Source organism: Ostrea edulis, chromosome 2 (assembly GCF_947568905.1).
Source record: "Ostrea edulis chromosome 2, xbOstEdul1.1, whole genome shotgun sequence".
NCBI lineage: Eukaryota > Metazoa > Mollusca > Bivalvia > Ostreida > Ostreidae > Ostrea > Ostrea edulis.
Genome location: NC_079165.1, coordinates 64,361,941 through 64,377,953, shown reverse-complemented (window position 1 = coordinate 64,377,953; position 16,013 = coordinate 64,361,941). Strand labels below are relative to the sequence as shown.

Here is a 16,013-nt window from a genome sequence, read left to right as displayed (position 1 = left end):
ACGTCTTTTATTGTGTTCTAGTATGTTTGGTTGTGATTATGTATTCAATTCACTTCATTTTTAAAATGCGTTATAATGGGGGGAAGGGGGTGGGTTGAAATTTTAAAGCAATTCAAACTTTATATTCTTAAGTTGAGAGTGTCCTCAATATTTTCTGAACTATTTTACATCATTTTCACTTACTTTCATTTCATTGGTTTGTCCTTAAACATGAACTTGTTGAAGAAAGATTAACTGTATCTTGCTGAAGAGAAAAATACAATGAATATATATATCTCAAGAATAGTGTTCTCATGTTGTATGATTTGAATTTTGAATGAAAAAAGTAGAAATTTTGAAGTGTTATAAATCTTCACATTCAAAGTTTTTATTTTCTGTAAACTTACTAGGAGTAATGTCTTTGATCACATGAAGAACCAGGGGATTAAGAGTATTATTATGAATGAATATTATCTATTTCAGTGACCTTTCTTTTAAGAAAGGGGATATTATATTGCTCAAGAAACAGGTTGATGAAAATTGGTATCAAGGGGAGTTGAACAACCGTCAGGGATTTTTTCCTGCTACTTATGTTCAGGTAAAGAGAATACTCGAGGCTTGATATGGCTTCTATTTGTGTATATATAAAACCTTCATACAAAGTATTACATATGATTTTTAGTTTTAAATATGTACATGAGTTTATATGTATGATCAGCGGTTTTTTGTTGTTTTTTTTCTCTCATGTATGGAAATGGTCGAAGTAGAACAAAATGGGAATTTTCTTTCATTCAGCCAATTGATGGCATTTGTTTTGAAATTGACACTGAATAAACATACTTTAAAGGACACATCGCATGTTTTTAAACGTTTTAATTTTTTCAGCAAAATTAATTCATTGCATGCCTAAAACTATTTTACATGTGTTTTAAAAGAAACAGTTTGCGTAGTTTTCAAGTTTGATAGCGATGAAATTCAAATCTTGCGATATGCATATTTTCTTCGATATTTTACGCGCCATTATCTGTGACGTCATATGTGACCTCGAGCGAGAAGATTTGAAAACAGTTGTTAGCCATTTCATAAACAGATTAGATTTAATTGACAAACAAACAATTATCACATTAACGGCTTGTAAATAACACTGCATTGGGGTGTTTTGTGCCATTTAAGGGTGTACTTGCTGTCAGTAGAGATGATTTGGACTGTGTTTTTTTCAATTTTCGAAGGAAGGTATGAGGTACAAAACATGAATATTTTTTGTCGGCACAACGACTTTGCCATAAAAAAACCCAGTAGAATTTGTCCCTGTACTTTTTCAAACAAGCACTTGGACAAAGACATATATGAACTGCGAGAAAATGGTTCTATCGAAGCTTCGCACTGTTACATATAGGCCTACCGCATATGCTTTCCATTCTGCTTTCAAATTCAATACACACTCGCACCAACTGACCTTCACCTTGTAACAACATATAGGCAGAACTTTGGTAGCAGTGTCTACCAACTGGTAGTTTTAAAAAAGAAATTTAAAGATAAAAGATAATTGAACTTTCAATTATAAATAATAAAATATGATTTTTCCCAACTTTGAATTGAATTATAATGCTTTAATTTTTTTTAAGGAAAGCGTACGTGTTTACAACAACAGCACGCCGCGCTCCCACTTCTTAATTAAGTAACAACGTGTAGATAACAAAAAATAATGATTAATAAAATTGCTTGAATAAAATAATTTAAAAGTATTGTGATTTTCACAATAAGTTTGATCATTTTTATTATTTTTTTTTCCCGAAATGCACCCGTGACAGTAGGCCTTGTTGTCAATAATACATAATCGTATTATAATTTAGGCCTATCTAACTTCTCCAAAATAAATTTAATAATAATTGCACTGTTTATTTTAGAAAAGCAACAACGCTAATTACAGTTGTTAACAGAAATGGCATTACCAAATAGTGTTTAGACAGTGATCCCATGTAAACATTATTTACTCGCAAATTTATGCAGATTTCATACTCGCTTTCCTCACTACATTTGGGTCGCTCTTTGTATGCACTGGTGGCTAAAAGATATAAGACTCGGGAAATTTGTCAACATCGAAATAAATGTTATCCATGGTAAATATATTAGGCCCCTAAAACCCGAGTTTTTATACGCCCGTCTTAAGACGGGACATATTATGGTATGGCGTTCATGTCCGTCCGTCTGTTAGCTTTTTCGTGTCCAACCCGTAACTTAAATACTACAATGCCTAGAATCATCAAACTTTGTCTGTAGATACATCTTGGGTAGAAGGTGTGTTGCACATTAAAACCAAGTCACTGTGACTTTTCATTAAGAAGATATCCGTCTGTCCGTCCGTCTGTTAGCTTTTTCGTGTCCGACCCATAACTTAAATACTACAAGGCCTAGAATCATCAAACTTTGTCTGTAGATACATCTTGGGTAGAAAGTGTGTCGCACATTAAAACCAGGTCACTGTAACTTTTCATTAAGAAGATATGGCCATATATGGCAAAAACTTGTCCGGCTCATAACTTGAAAACTATTAGACCTAGAATCACCAAAATTGGTCAACTAATGCATCTTAGGTAGAAGGTGTGTTGCATCCTACTTTAAGGTCACTGTGACATTTAATTAAGTTGATATAAAAAAAAATGTTTTAATGGGTACAATCTATACTGTTAACAATATGTGACGGGCGTATCATGTGCCGTGGCGGTGCACTTTATTAAAAATATCTAACACTACTATTACAACAAGTTGATCGACGAAGGTCGCATATGACGTCACTGTACCACGTGACTACCTATCTAATTAACTAGGCTTTTTGAAATTGGGGCTTAGATTTAAGTCCATATTGTGACTTATTATCGCAATACTTCAGTGAACGAACTATTACAATTAATTTCTATAAGCATAAGGAAGACAAAATGCATATAATTATGTATACTTTGAAAACACGAGATGTGTCCTTTAAAGAATAAACCAAATATTCATTGCTTACAATTTTACAAACAAGTGCCATTTTATTGACATCTACTCTCTATTTGATAAGAAGTAACTCATACAACGTTTCACACAAAGTGAATTACAAGCTTTGAACTACAAAGACTTACACATGTAGCAGTTTCTTACTGGGTCTCGTTTGAACTCAAAATTGGGAAAAATCTATAGTATTTAGCATTAGGAGTGGTACAGTTTAATGGTACCAGTTATATAAGGGGTGAAAAAAACCACTGATGGTACAGAGAATATTTCTTTAAATTCAATTGTTGAAACCTTATTCTTCATCAATGTATGAAATCCCTGACATTTTCTTATTTAACTGTAGTAATGATTTCATAATCTTACTTTATTTGAAAGGTGATTGTTGCCTTACCTGCAACAATACCACAATGCAGAGGGCTGTATGATTTTGATGTTGAGGATGAAAATGATAAGAAAGACTGCTTATGTTTTAAAAAGGTAAGATTTAAACAGATACATACCTGTACCACTTTCTGAAATATATATTAATGCACAAGGATTGTCTAGGAAAACAAATGACGTTGATGGGAAAGATATTTAAATTGACATTTTTGAACAAACACTTTGTACAACACAAGTCTATTTGTCCTCAAAATATAAATTTACATGAAAGGATTAAGTTAATGCATGTTACTTTGTTAGATGTTTAGCTGTGGAATATTGTATGCACAACTGAAATTGAAATAGTTTAATTTATTTTGCAAATGGCTTGCAGGATGAAATATTGACTGTGATAAAAAGAGTAGATAGCAATTGGATTGAGGGGAAAAAGGGAGAGAAAATTGGAATATTTCCGATTTCTTTTGTAGAGGTTTGTTGTTTTTATTGATATTATATTACATATTCAGACATTTTAAACTGGTTGGAAAAACACCCCAGGTAAATTTAATTTGCAAACACTAACTGCATTATTTTATTGGCATGTGGCAGATAATATCAAAATATACTCTGTACATCTTTCAATAGTTACTGTAATTATGATATTGTTCTGCTGCACATTGAATTAAGATTTTCATGTTACAATAATTAAAGATATACCTGTAGAAGCTTTAGAAAATTATAATGAAAAAGAATGAAGATGATATTCGATCAATTGAATTGGTTTGGATCAGTTTTACGCTTGTTTACAAACAGCTTTGTTTAAACTGCCCTAAGCCAGACTATTGTACGGAGAGATAAGATACTTGATAGCTTCTTCTCTTAAATTTCGTTTCTTTATAAACAGTTGAATGATGCTGCAAAAGCTTTGATAAGCTCCAAGAGTTCCACAAACAGGTATGTATGAGATGAGAAAGTGTAACATACTGTATGTATGAATGATTTTATACACATCCAGCTTATACAACTTAGGTTGTTTTCTTTTTAATCAAAGATATTCTGTATGGATCTTTTTGATTTACAAAGACAGTGATTTTTTTTGGGCCAAAATGCCACCGATATTCGGCTATTTCCCCTAAAAAAAAATTAGCTAGTTTTTCCCAATTATATCTATGTGTTTTCCCCAATTTTTTATCTAGGGAAATTAGGCCATTTAAAAAAAAAGGTTACCGTATATTGCTGACAAAGAGTAAATACGTTTTTTTCTTCAGTTTTATTCTCCAAACCACTGCACATGCAAAAAGCTTTTGTAAAGAATATGTAAAACAATGAAGGCATCCATATAAGCAGATATGCAGCGAAGTATATACATGTAGTTTCCAGATACACATTAAGCCATATTGTTGACACTTTGATGTTTGACCGCCATTATATGTAGGGTCAGGCTAATAACAGGAAGTGGCCAACAGTATAGTGTTTTACTAAAATCCGAAAAATACAAACAGGAGAGACATTGTGGAAACTTGATTATTAATATAATATTTACAAGATTATGGGTACAATTGCTGGTGAATTAATAATTTATTATTTTCTTTCTGATATTAGACAATAAGTGCTTCTTAGAAAAAGTTAATGATATTAATACAAGGTGTGACTTCCAATACATATTTATTTTTATGATTTTAAATCAGATCTGAAATAAACCTCAAACAAAAATTTGATTATTTTATGCATCTTTACCATTTTAATTTACTATGAGTGATTTTTTCCCAATTTGAGGAAAATGTCGCTAATTTTTCCCAATTCAAAAGGAGGGGTGGTAGTTTGAAAAACCAAAAAAAATCACTGAAAGAAGAAAAAAATATTCATTGACAGTGACCATGAAATCATTGAGTCAGATAGAGGCTGTTGTCCATGAATATTCATACTTACTTTTGATAAAAGTGCATTTGAAGCAGGAACACTGCACAGTAAATATTAGTGAATATGTTGGTGAAGAATTTCAAAACCTTAAATATTTTCCATTTACGTGTCTATTAGTCTATGGTAAATACATATAGATGGACAATTGGACATTCAACTTTGAATTTTCATGTTCAGTGTTAATGGTTCCTGACATATTCTGCTGCCGCTTTTTCTTCTCTCTAAGACCTGTAATTTATTCTGTGCTTACTACTTTTGTACACTGTTCGCCCACCATTACACAGATTTTTACAGTGCGTATAGAGGTTGGTTACATAAAGCAAGTATTTAAGTCCATTGGATTGTTCTAATAAATTTTAACAATCTCTAATTTTAAATTGACATTTTCGGGGGGGGGGGGGGGGGGGGGGGGGGGGGGGGGGCTGCAGATGAGATAATGCTTTATTTGTAACATTAGATTACAATAAATTTTATCAAAATTTTCACCTTTCATCTTGGTCAAAATCATTATTTTTTTTATCACATAAGAGTTGAGGATTGAAAAAAATGGAAGCCTAAAATATTTCTTTAAATTTTCACATTTTTTGGGGACCAAATTATGTCCTTATAATTTATAGCTCTTCTTTATATATATAAATACAGTGCACTTTAGGAATATTTGATCTATTGAAAGGAAGAAATTTATTAGAAATGGCTCTTATCATTATTTTTATGCCCCCGGATTCTGAAGATAAGGGGCAAATAGGTGTTGGGCTGTTTGTCTGTGGCAAAAAACATTAACCTTGGCCATATCTTTTACACCATAAGAGATAGAACTTTCATATTTGATATGTGTATTTCTTGTGGCAAGACCTTTCTGTTTACACTAAAATCTTTGACTTTGTGACCTTAACATTGACCTTTGACCTGGTTCCACTTTATTGTAATCCAGGGACATCTGATTCATTGTTTCACAAATACATCTTGTTTTCACTTGTTATTCAAAATTTTGTTATGCTTTGCCTTATTTGTACTCTACTCAGGGTTCGCAGTCTGTTCTGTCAGTTTTGCTTTGTAACGACTCCATGTTTGTTCAGTGATGACCTTTCATCGAGCGATCACTGACCTTTCATGTGAGGTATTCGATCAATACAGTCAATGAACAATGATAAAATTTGAAATTTTCACACTTTAAATGCTGGAGGTAGATATGAATTACAATTTTAAAGTGCTTATTAAATAGTTGAATATGAACTACTTTGATTTCATAAAGTAAAAGTTCAGTAGGAGTTTAGTGGGTTCCTGTTTGTTGTTTTTGTGAGTGACTGGCATGCACAAAATACATTGTATTCAAATGATTAGAGAATATTATGAATTGTTGAACTCTTCGTCCGTGAAATATTTCAAGAAGCTTAATGCAAAGGCCTTGAAAGTCCAATATAGTGTTTTTAGTGATGCTGAATAAAGCATGGTCTAACAATGGTAGCAGAACATGGTTCCGATCCATGGACCTCTGGGTTATGGGCCCAGCACGCTTCCACTGCGTTTATGTTTCTGCATGAATGAATTGTGATGTGCTTGTAATGACTAATATACTTACTTTGAAACTGGCAATCTTAAAGACTTCGTAGGTATTAACTTTTACTGGTGTCGTCTTGACATTTACTAAAAATTCAGAAATGAAGCTCCCTTTATAAAATATATTTTGTATTGCATGTTTTATTGTAATATAAGCTTTTGTTTTAGAATTTTTCTCTTGTTTTCATGATTCAGATATACAATGTACTATTGAAGTTAAAGGGACACTACAGTTCATATAGCAATAAAGGGATAAAAAATGTAGTTACATGTATGCAAGATGTAGAACATTAATTAGCATTCATTCCCGTGCAGATACACTGTACTTCTTAAAAATCTTTTTAGATTTTCCTGTTCATTTAAGTTGGAGACAACAGACCCATTTCAAAATTTGGCACATATGCCTTGAATCAAACTGTCGGATGTGTGTACAACGAAATAAAAGAAAATGTACACTGTTATAAAAACTTTACTACTAAATACAGTTTACATCAGCAATATTCTTATTGATTTTGATTATTACTCTATAAACAATTAACAATTTATGACTTGCATCAGAAGTGCATTTGTCAAAACAGATGATAATGTCTGTTCAGTTTACAACCGACTGCAGAAAGAAGGGAAAAATTATAAAAGTATCTTAAAAACGTTTTGAACTTTCAGTAAATCGACAAGAAAATATCACTAAGACGTGCATTGAATCAACGAAAACCGAAGACCATTGATTTTAAGCACAGTTATTTATAAATTCATAAATGATCATCATCTTCAGAGTCTTTTTATTTTTACAGATGACTATTGATGTTCAGATTATTTTGAAGACTCTTCTACTTTAAACTTTTGATGAAATGATCAGAAACATCTTAATTTTTGCTTATAAGTACATGTACATTATACTTGGTCACTTATCAATACAAAACATGCATTTAGATATTCAATTTTTTAATTTGTTTAGAAAGGTTAAGATTATTAGAATGAATAAAAGAGTAATATGCATATCACATACCACAAATCCGTCATCTCAAACTACATTACTGAGCTTTATATCGGGATAATTGAATTTGTGACTGTTCACATATTTACTTTGTAATTATGAATTTTTATAGGTTACTTTTGACCCCCACTCCTCCCCCATTCGGAAAATCAAAAATGATTAATCAAAATTTAGATAAATTGCTAAGCTACCCCCTCTCCCCCTTTCTCTTCAGACTTTGATAAGATTGAAATGAGGGTTGCAAGAATCCTGTTTATGTGTTGTAGAAATGAATAAAGTCCATCATCCTTAATTTTTTGTGTGTTACATTTTGATATCTATATCTTACTGTTATTATATTTGAGTAAAGTGACATAAAATGAAGAAGTGGGTGTACATGTATCCATGGTAACAGACCTTGGAGGGGTGTAACTTTTCATAAGTACCAGTTTCACTTGAAGTCATCTTTCATCTATTTAAACTGAAAAGCAAGGATTTCCATGTTGGAGAACATTACATCATCTGCACACACCCATTTTTACGAAGGTGAAAGTTATCTTTGAGGGTTTTTCGTTATAGGCTATAGGAAGTTCTTTTTGATAAACTTTGAATATTTCATTTTTGAAGCCTGCAATTTTTGGAAAGTTCATACTTTCAGCAATGCAACCAATCTAATTAGAATTAGATATACGTGAGCAGATCAAAGGATCTAATTTTAATTAGATTGCAATGCAACTAAACTAAGATAAGATGGCTACTGAAAAATTCTTTCTACTGATATTTTTTCTCAGAATGCTCTGTAGTGTCTCTAATGAATTAAATCTTTAATAAATAAAACCGAGCTACAATAAAGAATATAAAGTCTTCAGCTACTCACGTACATACTTACTTTTCTGAAGCCATGAAAAGTTTACCCTACATGAATAAAAGATTGTACAGTATATGTTGTGCCAGTGACTTGTAATTTGTATTGCCAATAAATATACATGTATATAATGACAGTATAATATTGTATGTGTATCTGCACTATATCATACTTGCTTTCCCTCTGTATGTATAATTACCCTGTGTTGTGTACCCTCTCTTACAGTTTGGGTGGAGGTGACCACACGTCACCCTCTCACACTCAGTTTCTTAATCCCGCCTCTATAGCCAGTCAGCTCCCTCAACAGAAGCGACATTCATTTACAGCAATGCAGGAAACACCCTCTCATGTTTACCATCATAATCGCAGGTAAAGAATAGATCAGTACTGCTCCTCGCAGTCTGGCATGACAGCTCCTATAGTTACCTGGTATGTCTGACAGAATCCCGAGACAAAGGTGTTTTTGAGGATACAGATACATTCCTTAAAACATTGCTGACCACTTGTATGCTTGATCACAATGCATGCACTTTCTTACACAGTGCTTTTATTAGCCTGATTAAGTGCACATTCCTTCATTCACAAGATGCTAAAAAACTTCTCAAGCAAGTAATGATTAGAATACTTTGAAATTGAAAAAATTTATTCTGTCATATAAGCTGACCACATTCTAATGATTGTTTTTAACTGTATCTGATGTAAAGGTGACCAACTGAAATTTACATGATACATGTTTATACATCTGTGTGTTATCATACACGGATGAAAGATTTTGTACACTGAAACAACTTTATACACACAATATCCACTATTTGGTAGTTTGTGACACAATCCCTTTTCCACTATTTGATAGTTCAGAAATAAATTTCATTTTTGAAAATATATATGACGGCATGTACTGTGACACTTTACGCCAGCATACATCATGAAGCTTGTTTGCGCTTCATGAAAAGTTTGCCAGCATGAAGAGTGCAGTTCATACCTCATGTATTCTCAAAAATGAAATCTATGTTTTATATTTACATTCATTTTACTTTCATTTCTTTGGGAATTCCCAGTCGTTAAAATAGACGAAGTTTATATATCAGGATTCATGCATGTATTGTTCATATCTGCATTACATTCATGAGGAAAATATCTAAGACAAAAAAATGTAAAATATTAAAAAATATCTAGTGTTACATCAACACTTTTCCACAGCTCGATAGTCTAGAATCTAATATTTTACATGTATATGAGCACTTTTCCATCATGCATGTTGTCAACAAAACTTTGTCTTACATGAATACTTTCCCACAATATTGTCTTACATGAATATTTTCTCACAATATTGATTATCTACTGTAATGTTGTTAGGACTTATATTCTTCCATTGCTGAAGAGTGATGTGCACATTTCACGATGTAGAAATATTTCTCCAAGTATTTTCAATGCAAACAGTTCTTCCACTTACCCATATAAACACTTGTGGTGTGGCCTCATTAATCTAGATGCTTCAGAACTGTAATTTGACTTATGAAGCATCAATATATCTTTATGCCTTATATTAGAATTAGTACACGGTTCCATTATGTATATCCTCATGTTTATCTTTATGAAATTAACAACAAACAACTTAGCAAATGGTGTAAATTTATTAAAGTACTAGTACATGGATTTAAAAGAAACTTTTAAAGGAAATTTACATTTTATTCGTCGACTAAATCTGAATTAATAATCTAAATTTAGAAAACACACTTCTAGACAAATGAGGTAAACTTGAGTACAGAATATAAGATGTTATTGAAATTTTTTTTTATAGAACAGAAACCAACCAGAATGTCTGTGGTCAAGTTGATTCGACATCACTATGCATACACAAACATACTCATGCTGTAGATCAGAATACACACCACATGATATAGCTGACTGGAATAGATAGTAAATTCTTGTACAAGTCAAATCTTCACACATTTAAAGTTCAACAGCATGTTTCTGTATTAACTTATAGACTAATTCTGTGGAATCATCATTGTTCGGGGGGGGGGTCGGTCAGTGTTTGTGGGTAAACGATTTGACTGGTTCGTGGGGACGTAATTGTGTGGGCACTATAGATTCCTTATTTTATACGAAATGACTTGTAAACGTCAAATCGTGTGAACATGAATTTGCGTGTCGTCTGTCAATCAAGAGTTCTTATGTGTATTTTAGCAACAGAAAATCAAAAGCAAGTAATTTTATTTCACGAGTGATGCCTCTCACGAAATTCCTCATGCATTTATAAAATCAATAGATAAGTATGACACATAAATTGGGTAGAGATGACCCACAAAATCCACAAGCATTGATTCCTCACAAACAATGATGATTCCCCAGCATGTGATTTTATGCATGTGTACATTTTATCTTCATAAACTCTCTATTGCACGACTTGCAACTTTGAGTATAAAGTAGTGACATTTGGAATTTTACTAGGTAAAATTATAATAGACATGTATTTATACATGTTTGTATACATGTATTATTGCATGATTATGCCCCAGATATTTATGTGTATTTCCTTAATAAAGCTTCTTACAATGTATATATGTTTATCACCCAGCTGTATGATTCAGACTTTGAAAAGCCATGCTTTCAATGCAGATCTTTAGAATTAAGCAGCAAAGGAAATCTGGAAATACCCCCGCCATCTTCTGCATCAGGTCATGCGAGATCCCCACCGCCAGTGCCAAGGAAAGGGCCAGAGCAGTCCCCGAGTGTCACTGACCAAGCCGGGCTAGGCAGCAGAGAGAAGGTATGTATGATGCCTTATTTAACAGAGGTGAAATTTTACTCTCCTCAGTGATTTCAGAGTAGTAAAAAAATTGTTTTTGTAAAAAATGAAATTGATTTCCTTTTTATTGTTTATTAATTCTACATAACAGACATCAAGTAGTAGGGGAGCAGCATCATTGCAAGAAAACTCAAATTCTAGTACTTCAAAGACCAAAATGTAAGTGAAGCAGCTAAAGTCAGAATTGTAGATGTCTTATACATGTATATACAATTTTAATACATGTTGAAACTTCTGTATCAGTAATACAAGAACATGTACATTTTACATTTTGAAAAAATGACCTTGTTTTTTAGATTTGTTGCACTTTATAACTACACACCTCAGAAAGATGATGAGGTTGAATTAAAGAAAGGAGATTACTACAGTGTTATAGAGGCTTGCCACGATGGATGGTTCAAAGGTCGATGTCTCAAGACGGGCAAAGCCGGTGTCTTTCCTGGAAATTATGTTCAGAAAGTCAGGTCTGTCATAACTTTATACTCAACTGTAACAGACATGTATCATTACCTTGACTTTTGAATAGACATCCATTTAGGATGGGATGATATATCCTTAAAAGACATATGCAGTGTGTGTGTTGATTAATTTGGAGAAATATTCATCATTTTATTCACTTTGATATGAATTTCACTCTGTTGGATTTTCGAAGTACTTTACCTAATGAAGAAAGGAAGAGCTTTGTTTTTATCACATGCTTTGAATATATGTATGTACATTTGTATTTCAGATCCCCCACCACAGGAAGTGCTCCAAATAGTGTCCATAATGTACGTGCCAAAGCATCATCTGCTTCAACATCTTCATCATCAAAATCTTCATCCAGGCAGGAAAAAGTAGTTCCATCCAGACAGGAAGTGTCGTGCTCTTTCAGACAAGACAGTAGTGCTTCATCCAAACACCTGTCTCAAAACTCCAACAAACCTGTGCCATCGTCAGCGTCTTCCAGTTCATCGTCTGGCTTACAAGTGTCCCCTCTCCCGTCTTCCACTCACAGATCCCACCTTCATCCACCCTCTATACATGTAGCATCACAGGCTGCAGAGGCCTGTGGTAACTCCAAAATATCCTCATCATCCCATGTTACAGAACATATGTCACCACCAGCTGGAAATGTACCAAAACCTGTGTATGTCAAGGCGTCAAAATCAGGACATTTGAGGACCACTTCTGAAGATGTGCAGACATTAGCTGCTAATGCAGTGGTGATACCTCCTAATTCAGTAATAGGTAAATCGGGCCCTGCATTGGGTGGTGTCAGTACCTTGGTGTCTTTGGTCCCCAATGCACAATTACCAGATTCTGTGGGTGCTTCAGGAGAGTCTTCACAGTCGAACAAGGTACCATACATTTACATGGTCAATATTATAAAATATTAATTCTAACAATGAAACAAGGACAATCTTTCTCATTTGTGTATTATTATAAATGAATCATATCTTTTATTGGTAGAAAGAGAGAAAGGAGAAGGAAAGAATGAGCCTTGTGAAGAGACTGACCTCTGGAAAGCATAAGAAGGTCAAGTCTACCCCAGATAGTGATGGAGCTGTACCCCAGGAGAAAATAGCACACACAAGGTACAGTTTGTGTGCTAAAATGATTTCTAGTTCACTTGAGCCAGAGGCATAAGTGAGTTTATCTGACCATGTTTGTGTCTGTCATCCTCTGGTGCCTGTCAACTGTTCTCATTTCTAACTTCTTCTTAAAGGGACTGGTTCACGTTTTTCGAAAGAAATGTTTTCATTTTTCATGTTAACCATCCGAAATGTACACAACAGGAAATCTCCAATTATTCTATTGTTTTATGGGAAAACTCCATAAAAAGGAAGACAATGAGTGATATTTTGGCTGCAAAAAATTTGGCTTTGAAATACTCATTGATCTTTGTCTGGTTAATGACGGCTTACCTACCAGGAAACAGCCTCGCGATGCGCTAAATACTGACACTGGACTAGGTTTACTTAAACAATAAAACAGTGTCTTGTTTGTGTATTGTTTTGAAATAAAGCCTTATTATTGATAAAACTATTTTAGTCATGTTAGAGAAATTCGGAAAAAATAATTACGAGATATTTTTACGTTACGTTTGTACAGGAAGGTCAACTCTCGATAAACCGCCACCTTTTGTTCTTTTGAATTTATGGCGTTATAACGAATTTAGCGATGAATTTAATTTCCGCCATCTTGGGGAGAAAGAGTTACTTTTCTTTTATATGTAAGCGTTATCTTTCCTTTATGTACAAACGTAATGTAAAAATATCTCGTAATTATTTTTTCAAAGCTGATTGTATGTAAATATTTGAGTTTCAAAAAAAAATAAAACTTTCCAAAATAATTCATCCTTTACCAAACTTTCACCAAATTTTCAAAGTTTGAAGTGCCCTGTTATCTTTGTAGATCAGGATCCTACCCCTCAGAGGTTGCCACCTCAGTGGAGGGTCAGCATGTCAAGACCGGGTCATTTGATTCCTCCATCTACCCTCCACATGGATCAAAACAGAGCAAGCAAAAGGCTCTTAGTCGAGAAAAGTAGGATTTACTATCTTTTATCTTACAGTTTGGTAAAAAATTAAATTTTCATCAAAGAGGAAATTTGCATATAGTAAATGTGATGCACAACCATGTTTTAATTGTAGATACAGATGCAAAGAACCTTACCCTGCACAACATGTGATTGAGTTGGACCTTATGGTAGGAGATATTGTTTATGTGACCAAAAAGCGAGAGGACGGCTGGTTCAAAGGAACGCTACAAAGAAGTGGGAAAACGGGTTTATTTCCTGGAAGTTTCGTGGAAAAAGTGGATTGATAGAATTCAGCATTACCTCTGTATTTATTCAATAGATAAAAATTCACTTGCAGTATGCAGAACAGGAGTCGTGTAAAGTGATGGAATGTTTAGCTGTAAATGAAATGCCTTACGGAATGCAGTGCTTCATTTTAACAGAAACATGCTACTGCGGTAGTACAGTCAAACTGATTTTTGGCAGTTGAAATAATGTTCACTTTAATGACACCATTTAACAACTCTCTTCATAAGAAAGTGATAGTTTTGTGTTCTTGAATGTCTAAAATTCTAGGTACTGGCAGGACTTAATACGAGGTTTATTCATGGTCGTCATTTTCTGTCATCACTGATGCTGGGTTGTTTTTTTTTTCTTCGCATATTTTGGTTGTGACTGCCATTTTAGTTATGCATTTTCAGTTGGATATTATGGATGCAATATTCTAAATATTGATTTTACATTACTTTTTCATGCGATACTTTTCCATGTTAACATAATTGATAATTAACATTTCAAATTAAGGTTGCTAACAAACATATGTATAATGATCTTATTTTGTATACAACTAGCTTGCATTTACAGTATATTATGAACACTGGGCATTTATAGACATTATAAACGTGCAGTAACTGTGCATAACGTGTTTGACATCCAACATATTGTTCAAGCTTGTACATGTATTTATTTTCTTCTTCATATTATTGATGCTGAAAACTCTTCCTATTCCTCATTTGCAGCATGCTTAATGTAGATTGAGAGGACTGACCAACACATACTAGTAACTAAGACTTTAAGTGATTCACAAACAAGTTTTGTGTATAAACAAAAATGTATGTGGTGTGTGTGTGTGTGCTTTATTTAGGGATTGAAAAAGTGATTCAATGAGGTTCAACAGTGCCATTATATGTATTACAATGTGTCCATATTCAGTCTGAAATCTTTACTAGTTACAGTTGACTCTCTCTTTGAAGCATACTCAGATTGGTGAAGAGACAATGTCAAGTTTGTTTTGAAACAGATTACCCATGAACTGGTACTTATTTTCAAACGGGGGTTTCATTATAAAAGGAAACTGTAGATTTCTTATGTATGTGACGAATTTATTATCGCATGATTTAACAAGGAGCACTACCCACAAAATACAATTGCTGCTTTTATTTTTATATTGCTGAAATACATTTAAATACTCTTGATCATGTTCGCATGATTACATGTCATTTCGCGATATTAAGTACTCACGTAACACGAGAAATCTACAGTAATTTATTCCTTGTGAGTTAAGTCATCTGAGTATACAATATTCTGATTATTTCGTGAGTATACAATATTCTGATTATTTCGTGAGTATACAATATTCTGATTCGTGAAATCCAAAATTGTAGTTGTATTTCTGTGTTGTTAGATGAAACAAAACATGGAGACATACTCAGATCAGTGATATTTTTTGAAGTTGATATAGTTGTGATTTTTACATGTTTAATTATAAAAGCATTTATGGAGCTAGTGCTGTGAACTATTTATAAAATTGATTTTATCAGAGCCGGAGTTTATTGTATAGATAAAACATTTTTATTTTTTATGTGTTGTGAGTGTCTATGCATTGTTTATTGTTCCTGGCTTGCACAGAAATGTTATTTTTCTTGTCTATGCATCGTTTTATACATGATTACGTACATGTAGATGAACATTCCAACAGCAATGTGGTGTAACACTGTGTTGTTATACACCCTAGAAGTTAATAAAGTCACAATGAGATTTCTCAAAAAAA

General features: G+C 33.2%; 1 protein-coding gene across 4 annotated transcripts in view; it reads left to right on the top strand.

Annotated features, from left to right (window-relative positions):
• The window catches only part of LOC130052278 (E3 ubiquitin-protein ligase SH3RF3-like), an 18,850-nt gene extending 2,837 nt beyond the window's left edge, over nucleotides 1-16,013 (top strand). For 2 of the 4 annotated variants that reach the window (XM_056156738.1, XM_056156739.1), the window contains exons 3-14: nucleotides 463-577; nucleotides 3,349-3,450; nucleotides 3,728-3,823; nucleotides 4,238-4,287; nucleotides 8,874-9,017; nucleotides 11,271-11,421; nucleotides 11,552-11,619; nucleotides 11,757-11,924; nucleotides 12,191-12,800; nucleotides 12,913-13,037; nucleotides 13,858-13,989; nucleotides 14,097-16,013. In XM_056156738.1, coding sequence (XP_056012713.1) covers nucleotides 463-577; nucleotides 3,349-3,450; nucleotides 3,728-3,823; nucleotides 4,238-4,287; nucleotides 8,874-9,017; nucleotides 11,271-11,421; nucleotides 11,552-11,619; nucleotides 11,757-11,924; nucleotides 12,191-12,800; nucleotides 12,913-13,037; nucleotides 13,858-13,989; nucleotides 14,097-14,268 — 1,933 coding nt within the window. In that variant the 3' untranslated portion in view covers nucleotides 14,269-16,013. The remainder of the gene's footprint in view (nucleotides 1-462; nucleotides 578-3,348; nucleotides 3,451-3,727; nucleotides 3,824-4,237; nucleotides 4,288-8,873; nucleotides 9,018-11,270; nucleotides 11,422-11,551; nucleotides 11,620-11,756; nucleotides 11,925-12,190; nucleotides 12,801-12,912; nucleotides 13,038-13,857; nucleotides 13,990-14,096) is intronic. The other 2 variants (XM_056156741.1, XM_056156740.1) reach the window with 1 other exon arrangement.